General features: G+C 45.8%; 1 protein-coding gene across 1 annotated transcript in view; it reads left to right on the forward strand.

Moving 5' to 3' along the window:
• NAV1 (neuron navigator 1) overlaps positions 1-13,251 on the forward strand; it is a 226,190-nt gene that overhangs the window by 115,575 nt on the left and 97,364 nt on the right. Inside the window, exons 4-5 of the mRNA XM_036753792.1 lie at positions 1,223-1,325; positions 6,818-7,183. Of these exons, the coding sequence (XP_036609687.1) occupies positions 1,223-1,325; positions 6,818-7,183 (469 nt within the window). The remainder of the gene's footprint in view (positions 1-1,222; positions 1,326-6,817; positions 7,184-13,251) is intronic.

Genomic DNA, 13,251 nt, shown 5'->3' on the forward strand with positions numbered 1-13,251 from the left:
TGAAATAACCCAACACTCCAGCTGAGTCTGTGGTGGGCCGAGTGGGCAGCTTCATTCATGAGGGAGGAGGGAGGAAAAATAAAGGGAGAAGGTAGGGGGAGATTTCCTGGCATGTCAGACCTCCTGAATTCTTCTCTGTGAAGTCATTCATGAAAACCTCTACCTCCTAGATTCCAGGGAGACATCATAAATTTGCTTCTATTAAGTGCTTTGAGATCCTTAGGTAGCAAGCCTTTTGAGCTGTCAAATCTCCTTCTTTCTTGGGCCATTGCTTTTGTCACACTGTAAAACAGAATAGAGGAAGGATCTGTTTGCTACAAAAGGTTCTCCTCCTTCTACAATCCAGTTAGGTCATAGATGTCACCCAACCTGGAGACAAGAAGGTAGATCAGATGACCTTAGGTAGGCTTTTCTTGCTGAAGAATTCCACAGTAGCCAAATCTGTATTTCAGTGTCATGAAAGGCACCTCCCAAAAGAATATTATGCTGGTTGTCCCTGGTCTTGGCCCAACATCCTTGGTCCCTAGCACCCATTCCATAGGCACCCTCCCAATCCTTGAACTGTCTCCTGGCCCTTCCAAACCAACACTACCACCACCCCCAAGGTAAGTTAGGGCTATCAGGCCTTCTGGGTTCTCCTCCTGGCTCTGCCTTTGTGCTATCAGGTTAGTCAGAGAAACTTCTTTTAATCCTAATTAGCAGATGGAAGAACCCCATCTGATCTCCCTCCCAGGTCCCCCATTGGGAGTGGCGCTTCTCCCTTCTGGCCAGCTGAGGCTCCCAAATGTGCCCCCATCAGACTGCCTGAGATTCAGAGAAGGAAGGAGGGATAGTTGTTGAGGCTAATTTTAATTGCCACAGATCTTGGCAGGGACCCTTGTTTGTAGGAAAAATTGCCCCTGAGGACAACAACCAGGTGCTCTCACAATGAACATGGGGGAAGGGGTGGAAGCTCTGAAGGACAAAGGATCTCATTTTTATGGCCCATCTTCCAGGGCTGTTGCACACACACACACACACACACACACACACACACACACACATCCCAAGCCTGAATCCATTTTCACCAATGGAATCTCCCCAGTGATCTGGCATCTCGGTATTTGTCCTGCCTTGCGTATCCTAGCCCTTGTCCTACTGGGTAGAGGGTTCCCCATAACTGAAGTGTCCCCTGCAGTCAATCTCCAGACTCATCCTGTCTCTTCCCTCTCACCCTCTGCAGACCCGGAGTCCCAGAGAAAGAGGACAGTTCAAAATGTCTTGGACCTTCGACAGAACCTGGAGGAGACTATGTCTAGCCTAAGAGGTTCCCAAGTAACTCACAGGTAAGCCTTGGCTTGAGAGGATCTCCCTTGCTCCCTTACTCTCTTCCACCTTTGCCTCCTCCTCCTCCATGTCTCTCCAACTCTCTCCCAGGTACAGGTATGTGGCCAACCATCAGTGCCCCAGATTGGACAGTGTTTTAACAATCCGGCTAGCAGCGGGCTCAATGAGATAAACTGAGTCACTCAAAGAAAACAAAGGCCACTCTGGCCACAGACAGTTGCTTTTTCTCCTTGCCTCCCAATTGGCCAGATACCCTTTGACCTTTAACCCCCTCACTAAGGCCCTTCCCTTCTGTCTAAGATGTCCTTCACTGTCTTCCTACGTTCAGCTCTTGGACCAGCACTACCAGTGGACATCAGGGATGGTCTTCTTGCTCCCCTTAGCACAGCTTCACACTGGCATCATTTCCTGCTTGTACCTGCCCCTCCATCCCCCACCCCAAATGCAGAAGAGCTCCAAGCTCCTGACTGAGCCCAGAGACCTCTTCTTCCCTCAGCACCTCTCCCCCAGCAGCCTGCTGGCCACAATCTCTGCCCTGACTCAATGTTTCCCTTCCCTGACTCTGCTGCCTGCCCAGATGAGCTCATGCTGTCAGCTCTGTGGGGGGCAGTGGGGGCCAGACTGGGCTCTAGGGGTAATGAGTATAGGAGGCAGCCAGGATTAGGAAATTGTGGGGTGTGAGGGAGAAAGCTGGGTGAGGGACAAGTCACACCCTCAGTTGAGTTAGAAGTGGGTTCCTCCCCTATCTCCTGGGGATGGAAAATTGAGAGCAAAGTTGGAAAAGCTGAGGAGATGGCAGTGATGAGAAGGGTATTTCTCTAAGCCCATTGCTCCCAAACCTATGGTAGGACTATATTACAGTCCTCCAAGCATTAAGTATTTAGTCTACACATCCTAAGAAATTAACATCACACCACTCCCCAATTTGAGGCATTCCATCACTTAGCCCTTAGACCTAGGCACTGAGTCCTAATTCCAAGCCTCAGCCCTGATGCTTAGATCCCATACTCAAGGCTGGGAGTCTTTTTTCAATGTTTTCTCTTGAGCCATTGAGGTCAGATGATGAAGCATGCTACCCATCTCCTGACAGAGCGGTGATGGATGTAAGATGCACAGTGAGACATATATTTTTGGAGATCCCAATATGGAACTTTGTTTTGCTTGACTACATATATTTGGTTCAAAGGTTTTGTTTTTCTTTCTTTTTTCTTCTTTTCCATTGGGGGTGGAGTAAAAGAGAAAATACATTTTTATTAATTGAAAAAAACGAAGTTACAAGATGGATCCTTGGGCATGTTTTCAAAGTCTTCCCTCCTGAGTTAGTGACTGTGCCTGTGCCAAGCCAAACGTTCAGCATGGCTTTTTTTAAAGGAAAGGAGATGATGGAGAAATAAATCTGAGGAGGAAAGATGATTGCTGAGGGGGATGCATAAAAGGGTGCTACAGGCCTCCCCCTAACCAGGATTCATGCCTCTCTGGTGTTTTCCCCCTTTTCCCACTAGTAAACATAGGAGCACTTGCAAGCCTGGAAAACCAACCTGGGCAGTGGAGTCTAGGTCACTAGACATAACACTAGCAACCCCAGTACTCATTAGAATGGTCCAATTCAGAGCAGACTCCATCCCCAAGTTTCCTAGAGACCCCCACTGCTGGGACCCCAACTAGTTTCCACACCAACCAAGCTTGGGAAAAGAACTAGGACAATCCCTCAGGCCCTGGATCACCAGCCAGTATCATCCCAGGGCAAACAGAAAGAGTTTAGTTGCTGATGGGGTCACACCCAAAATGACTCATCCCTAGAGGGAGCAGAACAGCTTCCATTTCCTTGCCTGGACTGACTCTAACTTGCCAGATGTGGGACAGCTGTGACCAAGGCTGTGACTGTTTATTGTCTTCGGGAATGGGGCAATGTTCAGGAGAATAACTCTAAAACCTACATGGAAAGCTAGAGGACCGTCCCCTCTGGAGGAAACCTCTGGCTTTTAAAGAAATGCAATAAATCCGAAGCTGATTTTTACCGTCACTGTATCCCCAAGTTGGCTTCCACCCCAACCTTCTGATCAAAGATTTTTTCTTTTATTCTTATTATGTATGTGTGTATATATTCTTATTATATATCACATATCATGACAGGGAAAGAGAGTTAGCCTCAGAGCCAGGAAAACCTGGGTTCAAGATGTGCCTTTGACACATATAGTCATGTGACCCTGGACCAGTCACTTAACTTCCCAACACTCCAAGTAACTCTCTAAGACTGTAAGTTGAAGAGAAGGCACCAACGTGCATTGATAGAGGGGGTTCCTTGTAGCAGTGAATCCCTGGTACAGTCCCTAGTCTTCCTGAATTTCTGTAACCCTTTCACTTTTCAAAGCACATCCAGCCAACTAGCCCTGTGATAACATAAGGGGTTGACAGGTAGATTTAAGTATCCCCAGGTTACTAAAGAGACAACTTGGGGAGGGGAGTGAATTGACCCAGCTTGCCCGAGGTCTTACATGTTGTTGCTGGTGGAGCTGGAATGGGAACCCTGGTCTTTCTGACTCCCAGCAAAGGTCCCTGTCCACCAGATCACAATGATGAGGTCATGGGGAGCAGTAGCATCATGACTTACAGGTTTGATGTAGATTCAATTCCTTTTCAGAAACCTTTGCACCCATTAAGGTCCAGTTCCACTTCTTCTATATCTACCAGCAGTGATGTTTCCATCTGAGACTGGATTGGGGGGAGGGGGGGTGGAGGTAGGGGTCTTGTTGGGGAAGGGAAAGAGGAGAGAATTGTCTGGACCTGAGGGAGAGTGGCCACGGGGAAGTGAAACTTTCCATTCCCTCTTGTGCTAAGCCTATTCTCCACCCCCTACTCTGAGACAGGAACTTGAGGCCGGAGTGGAATTGGGGGTGGGGGTATGTCCTCATAAAATCCAGTGATTTCTGCAATAAAGTCTCTTCCTGAGTCAAAGGATGGTTCCCCCTGGGACCTTAGGGCCCTCACTTTCAGCAATTTCCCCAGACTTTATTATGTCCGGAGAATAAAGAGAGAAAAGTAATTTGGGAAGAGGCTTGTTCAGCATCAGCTTGTTGGGACACGGGTCAGGACAAGAAGAGAGTAACTCAAGAACCTCTCCAGTATCTGATACCCTGTCTGATCACAGAGTTCTATTATGATGCTAACTGATGTGTGAGAGACTCAGCCCCAATTTTTCTGGACCTTCGGAACCTTCCAGGGTTATCTTATCATCTTAACACCAAGGTTTCATCAGTTGGGTGGAAAACAGTGTGGGCTGCCAGACATACCACCTGGGTCACGTCTCTGTAATTCAGTTCAACAGGTCTTTACTGAGTACCCTCTGTGAACCCAGCATTGTGCTAAGCCCAAAGGAGAGCGGGGAAGTCTTGCTGGTCCTCATGAACAATATAGAATCATAGGATCATAGGGCTACAGTTGAAAGGGATCTTGAAGGGCATCTCATTTCAGATCTACGGAGGTTTAGCGACATACCCAAAGACCCACAAATAGTCAAAGGTAGGATTGGAATCCAGGTGCTCTGACATTCCATCTCTGTGCTTTTACATAGGCTGTTCCCCCATGTCCAGAATGTGCTCCCCTTCTTCATGGCTGCCTCTTAGAATCCTTTTGGTAGTTATTGAGTCATTTTTCAGTTGTTTCTGACTCTTCATGGCCCCCTATGGGGTTTTCTTAGCAAAGACACTGGAGTGGTTCACCATTTCCTTCTCCAGCTCATTTTACAGAGGAGGAAACTGAGGCAAACAGGGTAAAGTGACTTGCCCAGGGTCACACAGCTAGTAAGTCTCTGAGGCTGGATTTGAACCCAGTAAGATGAGTCTTCCTGACTCCAGGCCCAGTGCTCTATCCACTGTGCCATTCAGCTGCCCTTAGAGTCCCTTTCAAAGCTCAGCTCAAACACTGCCTTCTATCATTAGGCCTTTCCTGATGTCCCCAGCAGCTAGTGCCTCCTCCCCAAAATTCCCTCATTTTTACTATGTATCTCCTTATGTGAGTACTTGTTGTCTGACTTTTTCAATAGAATATAAGCTCTCTGAGAGCAGGCCTATTTCATTTATGACACGGTATCCCCAGCACTATGCCTTGTTCCTGGCACATAACAGATGTTTAATAAACACTCGTCAGGGTAGCTAGGTGGTGCAGTGAATAGAGCACCAGCCCTGGAGTCAGAAGGACCTGAGTTCAAATGCAGCCTCAGACACTTGACACTTATAAGCTGTGTGACCTTGGGCAAGTCACTTATCCCCAATTGCCTCGACTTCCTCCCCCACCAAAAAAATAAATACTTGTCAGTCGCCTGGTTGATGGAGACAACAGGATTGTAAGACAGAGTTATACACTCAGAGTTTCTAATCCTTAAGGAGAAGAGATTGTCACATATATGATAACTGAAGAGCCCTATAAGTGGTATATGACAAAGGACTAAATAGAATAGAACCAAGCACCCAAACGGTGCTGACTGTCCTGCCAGTGGCCCCAGAGGGGGAGAGATTGGTGTGGGTTGCACACCTGGAGAATGGCACTCGAAACATGGCGATGGGTCCTATAAGTGGTATATGACAAAGGACTAAATAGAATAGAACCAAGCACCCAAACAGTGCTGACTGTCCTGCCAGTGGCCCCAGAGGGGGAGAGATTGGTGTGGGTTGCACACCTGGAGAATGGCACTCGAAACATGGCGATGGGTCACTTTGAGATGTATGGACAGGAGATCAGAGGTCATCCCAGGCAGGAGAAGAGGATGGTAAGGTGGCAGAGGAGGGGAGCAGCTATTGGTCATGAAAACAATGCTGGAGGCACTAAGATGCAGTAAAAAGAGTCCAGGCCTGGGAGTCTCTGTGTCTAGGTTCTAGGCTTGGCTCTGCTAATACACAATTAACTGTATGACCTTGGACAAGTCCCTTATCCTCCCCAGACCTCAGTTTCCCACTCTGCAAAATGGAAGAATTGGAATGTGCCATAAGGGAAAGAGTGCTTTGGAATCAGAAGACCCGGGTTCAAGTCTCAGCTTTGCCACATACTACTTGTAGGCACATATGTATGTGACCCTAGATGTGTCACTTAACTTCTCTTCATCTGTAAAATAAAGAACTGATTGACTCCTAAGGTCTCTTCCATCTCTAGATCAATAATCTAGATAGGTGCAATGGACAGAACACCGGGCCTGGGGTCAGGAAGACTTGAGTTCGGATCTAGTCTCAGACACTTACTAGCTGTATGGCCCTGATCTTCTTCGCTTTCCTCATCTGAGGTTAATTCTCACACTCACCTCTCAGGGTCATTGTGAGAATCCAATGAGATAATCATTGTAACGCACTTGGCACGGAGCCAGTGACATAGTAAGGGCTGTGTAAATGCTAGCTATCCTCATCATTATTATTATTATTAATCCTGTGATCTATTAAAAAAAATCTCTTCCAGCTCTGAAGTTCTTTGGTTCCTAAGAGCTCGCCTTATTCTTACTCCATAGCTCCCTGGAGATGACCTGCTATGACAGCGACGATGCCAACCCCCGCAGTGTGTCCAGCCTCTCCAACCGCTCATCCCCACTCTCTTGGCGCTACGGACAATCCAGCCCCCGCCTGCAGGCGGGTGATGCACCTTCAGTGGGTGGGAGCTGCCGCTCCGAGGGCCCTCCAGCCTGGTACATGCATGGAGAGCGAGCCCACTATTCTCACACTATGCCTATGCGAAGTCCCAGCAAACTCAGCCACATCTCCCGCCTTGAGCTGGTGGAATCTTTGGATTCTGATGAGGTTGACCTCAAATCTGGCTATATGAGTGACAGTGACCTCATGGGCAAGACCATGACAGAGGATGACGACATCACCACAGGGTAAGGCTATGGCCCTTTCAAGAGCATGACTTAGAAGGGAAAAGAGGGGGCCGTCTTTGTTGGCTTCATAGAGAATGGGATGCTTAAGAGATCTTTTAGATTCTTTACATTTCAGCAAGGTTGGAGATTTGATCCTTCACTCTGCTGTGGTTATTTAGAGCCCTGTGGCATCTCTCCACCAAGTTCTGGGCTATGTATTTGCTAGAAAGAAAGGCAGAATTAGAGACATCAATAAAAAGGGAAGGGGAGAAGGAAGATGTCATTTGCATATGTAGTGTCTTCTCCCTGTGTATGGTTGGTATGGTTTCATGGGTTGAAGAAGGCAGGAACTGGACTTTGTGGAGCTAGTCAGCCAGTGATGGTGAATCCCTTTTTAAGTTGCCAAGAAGGTACCAACCTGAATTGGCATAGAGAGTTCCTTTTGTCAATGCAGTATTGCTGTTACTCCATTCTCTATCCCTGTTGTAGCTCATTCTCTGATAGGTTGCTGCCTAGACTTCCTATCTTGGTATTGTTCTCTTCCCAGACTTTAAAAGGCTCCTCATCTCTCCTTTCTTCCAGACTCCTAAATCTTTTCTCCTTACTGCCCCCTGTCGTCTCCTAGTCATTTCTTACACTTAGGGCAAATTCAGTTAGGGTTGGAATGTATAAGATCCAAGCATGGTTGAGATGGATTCACAACAGAAGTCATGGGAGTTAAATGTATTGAAGAACTAGGATCCAGGGAGCCAAAAGAGAACAGGGATTGGAGTGGAGAAGACTGAAGCCAGGTGTTGAGTGGATTGAGGAGAAAGTGATCTAGAGGTCTATAAATGGCAGCAAGAGAGGAATCTGGATAAAATGAAATGAACTTGACTCGTGGGTCAGTCCTTCACTTGTGTCCGACTCTTTGTGACCCCATGGACCAAAGCACTCCAGGCCCTTCTATCCTCCATCATCTCCCCAAATCTGTCCAAGCTCATGTTCCTTGTTTCCATGACACTATCCATCTTATCCTCTGCCATCCCCTTTTCCTTGTACCTTTAACCTTTCTCAACATCCAAGTCTTTTCCGATAAGTCCCCTATTCTCATTATGTGGCCAAAATATTTAAGCTTCAGCTTTAGTATTTGACCTTCCAGTGAATACTCTGAATTAATTTCTTTAAATATTGACTGATTTGATCCCCTTACTGTCCGAGGAACTCTCAAAATTCTTCTCTATCATTCAGCTATCTTCCCCCCTCTATTCTACACACCCTTGTGCAGCAGTGAGAATGGATCCCTAATAGAAAATACAGCGTCTTTTTCTTCCAGAGTATCTTTAAAGCTAAGAGAGCTTCCTTTCTGAATGGGACAATTTCTCTTGAGTCTTGCTTTGAGGCAGGAGAGAAGACTTAATGAATTCTAGATGTCCTCTACAAGTCAAAAATTCTAGGATTTTTTTACCAGACATTCCTCCTAATGATCAGGCCTACACTTGAAGTATTTCCAATGAGGTAGGATCTATTAGGCTTTGCACTCTCCTGGCAAGAGCCCAGGGTCATCTCCAAGCTTGCATAAGACACCCAGCATCCCGGTGATATGCTATATCTCTGTTGTTCGAGAACCAACCTATCACAACTCTAAAAAACTCATCACCAGGGCAATGAATTTTTTGGCCACAGAAATTCTCAAATAACTAATAGACCTAAGTTATGGAACAATCGTGATCAGATGCTGGTGGAGGAAGTCTCCTATATCAGGGCAATCACATTCCTTGAAGAATCAAAGTAAATATTCCTTGTAATAAGCCCATCATCATATCCTATTATTTATTGACATAGAAGTAATTTTCTGTTCCCACGTCCTGATGCCTTAGTGATGAACATAATTTTAAACATGTTGAAATGATGAAAAAGAAGGAAGCAGAATTAGATCAAAGGAGACACTGATTGACTCTCCAGCTGAAGGAAAGCACACGCCCTTCTCAATGGGACTGTTTTCTGAGGATTTGCCCAAGAAACTCAGGAAAGAGTCACCAATTCTATTCTGTGCTCTGTCACAATGGGCGGTTAGGACTAGTGGCTTCTGTCAACTTTAATTTCTCTCCTGGTAATAGCAGAATAAGATTTTTTTTTAATTTCACACTCTTTATAAATGAGGTAAGAGATTACTATTTGCTTGCACAATATTTACTCATTCCCATTTTTGTTCACCAAACACATATTTGTTGAGCATCTGTGATGTTCAGGGCCCTGTTCCTGCTTACAGTTTAACCAAAAAACAATGCAGTCTCTGATTGGTGACTCCCAAAGACATTAGTCTGGGACCCAAATCAATGTCTTTAGGTGTCACCAATCAAAGACCGTTTCACACAGAACTGAGACTGTCAGAGCTAAGACTAGAATAAGCCCAGTGCCTTAACTAGCTGAGTAAAATAGTCATCACCACGCTGGGCCTATGGTTTTCTCATCTGACAAATGGATACGTTAGACTAGGTGCTTCCTGACAGCCACCTATGAATTACAAGGATATTTACGGTCACTTGAGAAACTGGGCAGCCCTTTTCTAGCAACCCACACACCATGTGTCCTTCCTAGCCATAGTGTTCTCTGAAACTTCAGTTGGCCTCTGGATGCTAGAAGGTATATCACATTAAACTCACATTGGTGTAGAGCTTTACTTGTGGTTTGTAAATCACTTTCTTCCTTCTTCCCATTTTGCAAAGGAGTAAGAGTTTATTATGAGGAGAGAAGCTTCAGCTTGTGCAGGCCACCAGTCCCCCCACCTTGCTGCTCCTCCTTACCACCCTGATCCTGTGATGCCAGCCATCCTGCCGTAATAGAACTCCCCAAGCCACATGGTTCCCTACAGGTCTTTAGCACTAGGAGAATCCAAAGGTCCCTGGGACCCCCATTTGACCCTGGGGCAGGGTGGAGGGGAGGGAGAAGAAAAGGGGACAAGCATTTATTAAGCACCTACTGTGTGCCTGGCACCACATTAAATGCTTTACAAATGTTACTCCATTTGATCTTTACGACAACTCTGTAAGTTTGGACACTATCATTGTCACCGTTTTGCAATTAAAGATACTGAGACAGAGGCTAAGTGACTTGCCCAAGGTCACACAGCAAATAACTGTTAGAGTTCAGATTTGAACTCAGGTCATCCTGACTCCAGGCCCAGTGATCTATCCACTGATCCGCCTGGCTGTAAAAGTAGGGTCAGTCTGGTGACAAGGGCTTAACAAAGGGGATGATAAAGTGCTATTCAGTACTCCTCCCATGTTCCTTTGCAGGGCATAGCCCTAGTATTAATTGGAGCTCTCAGCCTTAGACTTTACTGTCTAAATAGTCTTCCCTCTTATTTCCTTCCCCCTCAGTTCTTTCATTTTCAGCCTCTACTCCTTTAAACTACTGGTCCCTTCTCTTCCAACACCATGAGCCCCACCTTCTGCCCTTTGGCACATAGTGATCCCTGATCATTTGTACATTTCCCTATCCCAAATCTGTCAGGGCTGAACCATGGAAAAATGACTCAGACCCAGATGGCAGTTTGGGGAGTAGAAAAGGGGAGGGACAGAAATGAAGGAGGGGGACACAGCGTTCTGGCTAACTGCTCCCATTCTCCAGGCCAGGAGATCCTAAAACACAGATTGGGCTCTAATGGAAGATCTTAAATCTTTATCCGGCAGGTCTCCAAACTGCCACCTTGTCCCCCTTCTCTGAGATTTGCTGAGATTAAAAGTGACATAGTGGTTAGAACACAGAAATTGGAGTCAGAAAGACCTGAGTTCAAATCCTGCTGCAGGCACCTCTTTTTTAGCTAGGTGACTCTGAGAAAATCACTTAACCTCTCTGTTAGCTTCCTCCTCAGTAAAATGTGGTTAATAATAGCACCACCTTACAGGGTTGTTTTGAGGCTCAAGTGAGACTATATGTAAAGTGTTTCACAAACCTCTATAAGCTATTGGTTATTAATCCCAATAAGAAAGAGAATAAAGCCAGTCATGAGGCCTCCTTCCCTGATGTGATTAAAGGCTTTAACCAGAAACTTAGTGACTCCTAGCAGAAAAAGTAACTCTTCTTCCTGAAGCATTCAGGAGCACCCAAACTAACAGTTTCACTCCCTGGACTTAGTCCCACCCAAGCAGCCTGTTCTCTTCCTCAGCCTTTTGGGACAAATTTGGAGGGATCTGGACCCGGGAAGGTCCGGCCAATTAGGCAACTTTGAAGCAAAACAACTGACTCATGTATAGGGGTTGTTTACTGCCTGTTGACTCTGAGACCGGCCTGACCTCAGATCCTCAGATCAGCCTGGCCAGGAGCTGGACTGCAGAAGAGGCACCCCTGCACACACCATGCACTGAGCTCCTACTGTATATTCTGCCCTGTATTGGACTAAGGGGAGATGGGCAGAGAAGAATAGACAGCTTTCCTGACAAGGAATACAGTTTCTGCTCTCAGAATATTCTCTGTGACAAGGAAGGCATAATTCATGCCTTCTGAAAGCTCCTAATCTAATGGGGGAGAAAGCCTGTTCCCTCAGGGAGCTGGCTCCCTATTCAGTGGGAGCGACAATTTCTGTCTTCAGGAAGCTTCCAGTCTGATGGAAAGGACAGTCCATGTACATATGTAGGTGAACACTTCTGTGCAAAAATCAGGCCTAATAATTGAGGAACCTAAGCACAAAGGCCAAACTAATAGAAATTAGATGAAGCCATAGCTGTATAAGTGTGCTGTGTTCCTGCTGGGAGTATGGCAAAAGTCCCTCTGCCTTTGTCTATAAATTATTGTATTTCCCTTTATAAAGTAGACATGTTCCTGGCTGGAGATGGGGGGGGGGTGTCAAGAAAGAAGCAGAAATCAAAATTTTGTAAATTACTTCCAGTTTTCCCAATTATTTATACAATTGGAAGCTGTTTTGTATTTGTTCTGATTGGTCTTTTAGTTTTCACTTTTTCCATTCCTGGCATCTCAAACCAAGTAATCTATGCGCAGGAAACCCAGAGTTCACACTCATGATCCCTTTGTAACCATAAGGATTTTTTTAAAGAAATATGAATAATTGCTCCTCAATTTATGAGTTGTTTAAAGTTTTAGGTTTCCATCTTTCCTTCTTGTTTTGCTTTTGGAAAAGTAGGACACATCTGCATCTCCAATGAGTCTTGCAGGAATATGCCATGTTTGCTTAAAAACCCATCTTTTAAGTTGTCATCATTTCAGACAAGCCCTACCATTAATAATATTCTGACCCACGTCAATGGCTTGGCTGCCTCTGTAGGACCAGGCCAGCTACCTAGCTTCCTTGTCTGGGTACTGAAAAGAACCTTTTCTCAAGGAGAAATGAAACCAAACTTTGGGTTCTCAACTTCCCTAGTTAGAATGATGTGAGTGGATATGTACCAGATAAGCTGTGAAAAATCAAGTTGATTCTGAGACACCCCACCTCAAAAACCTCTCCTCTGACTGGGGGAGAGGAGTAGGATGTTTCCCATTGCCTGCGGAATAAAATACAAAGTCAGAGCCCTCTACAGCCTCGCTCTAACCTACCTTTCCAGCCTTACTGTTCCCAACAGACACACCATCCTCCAAACAAACTAAACAACTTAAAACTTTGGATCATAGATCTAGTCCTGGAAGGCTCTCAGAGGCCAAAACTTCTCATTTTACAAAAGCCCAAAGAGGGCCTTAATTTGCCTTGTCCAGAGCCAGACTGGTAGGTATCAGGGATGAGAATGTTCTTCCTAGTAGGCCACAGGGTCTCCCTTGCATTCGTCTGGCCTTGCCCTGTCCCTGTGCATTTTCACACACAATCTTCCATATCTAGAATAGATTTTCCTCTCCACATCTCAACCCATCAAAATCCTTCTCCTCTAATGCCCAGCCCAGGTGTGCCCTGAAGCCTTCCCTGATAATCCCACCCTCACCACTAGAAGCAATGCTTCTCTCCTTAAATTTCTCTTGTCATTCTGTTTGACCTCTCATTTTTTTTAACACTTTTGTTGTTTTTAAATACTTGTCTGAGGTCCCCCACCCAGGAGACTGTAAGATCTTTGAGGGCAGGGCCTCTATGGTGTTTGTTAACACTAGCAACCAAAGCCTATTAA

This window comes from Trichosurus vulpecula, chromosome 4, assembly GCF_011100635.1.
Source record: "Trichosurus vulpecula isolate mTriVul1 chromosome 4, mTriVul1.pri, whole genome shotgun sequence".
Taxonomy (NCBI): Eukaryota; Metazoa; Chordata; class Mammalia; order Diprotodontia; family Phalangeridae; genus Trichosurus; species Trichosurus vulpecula.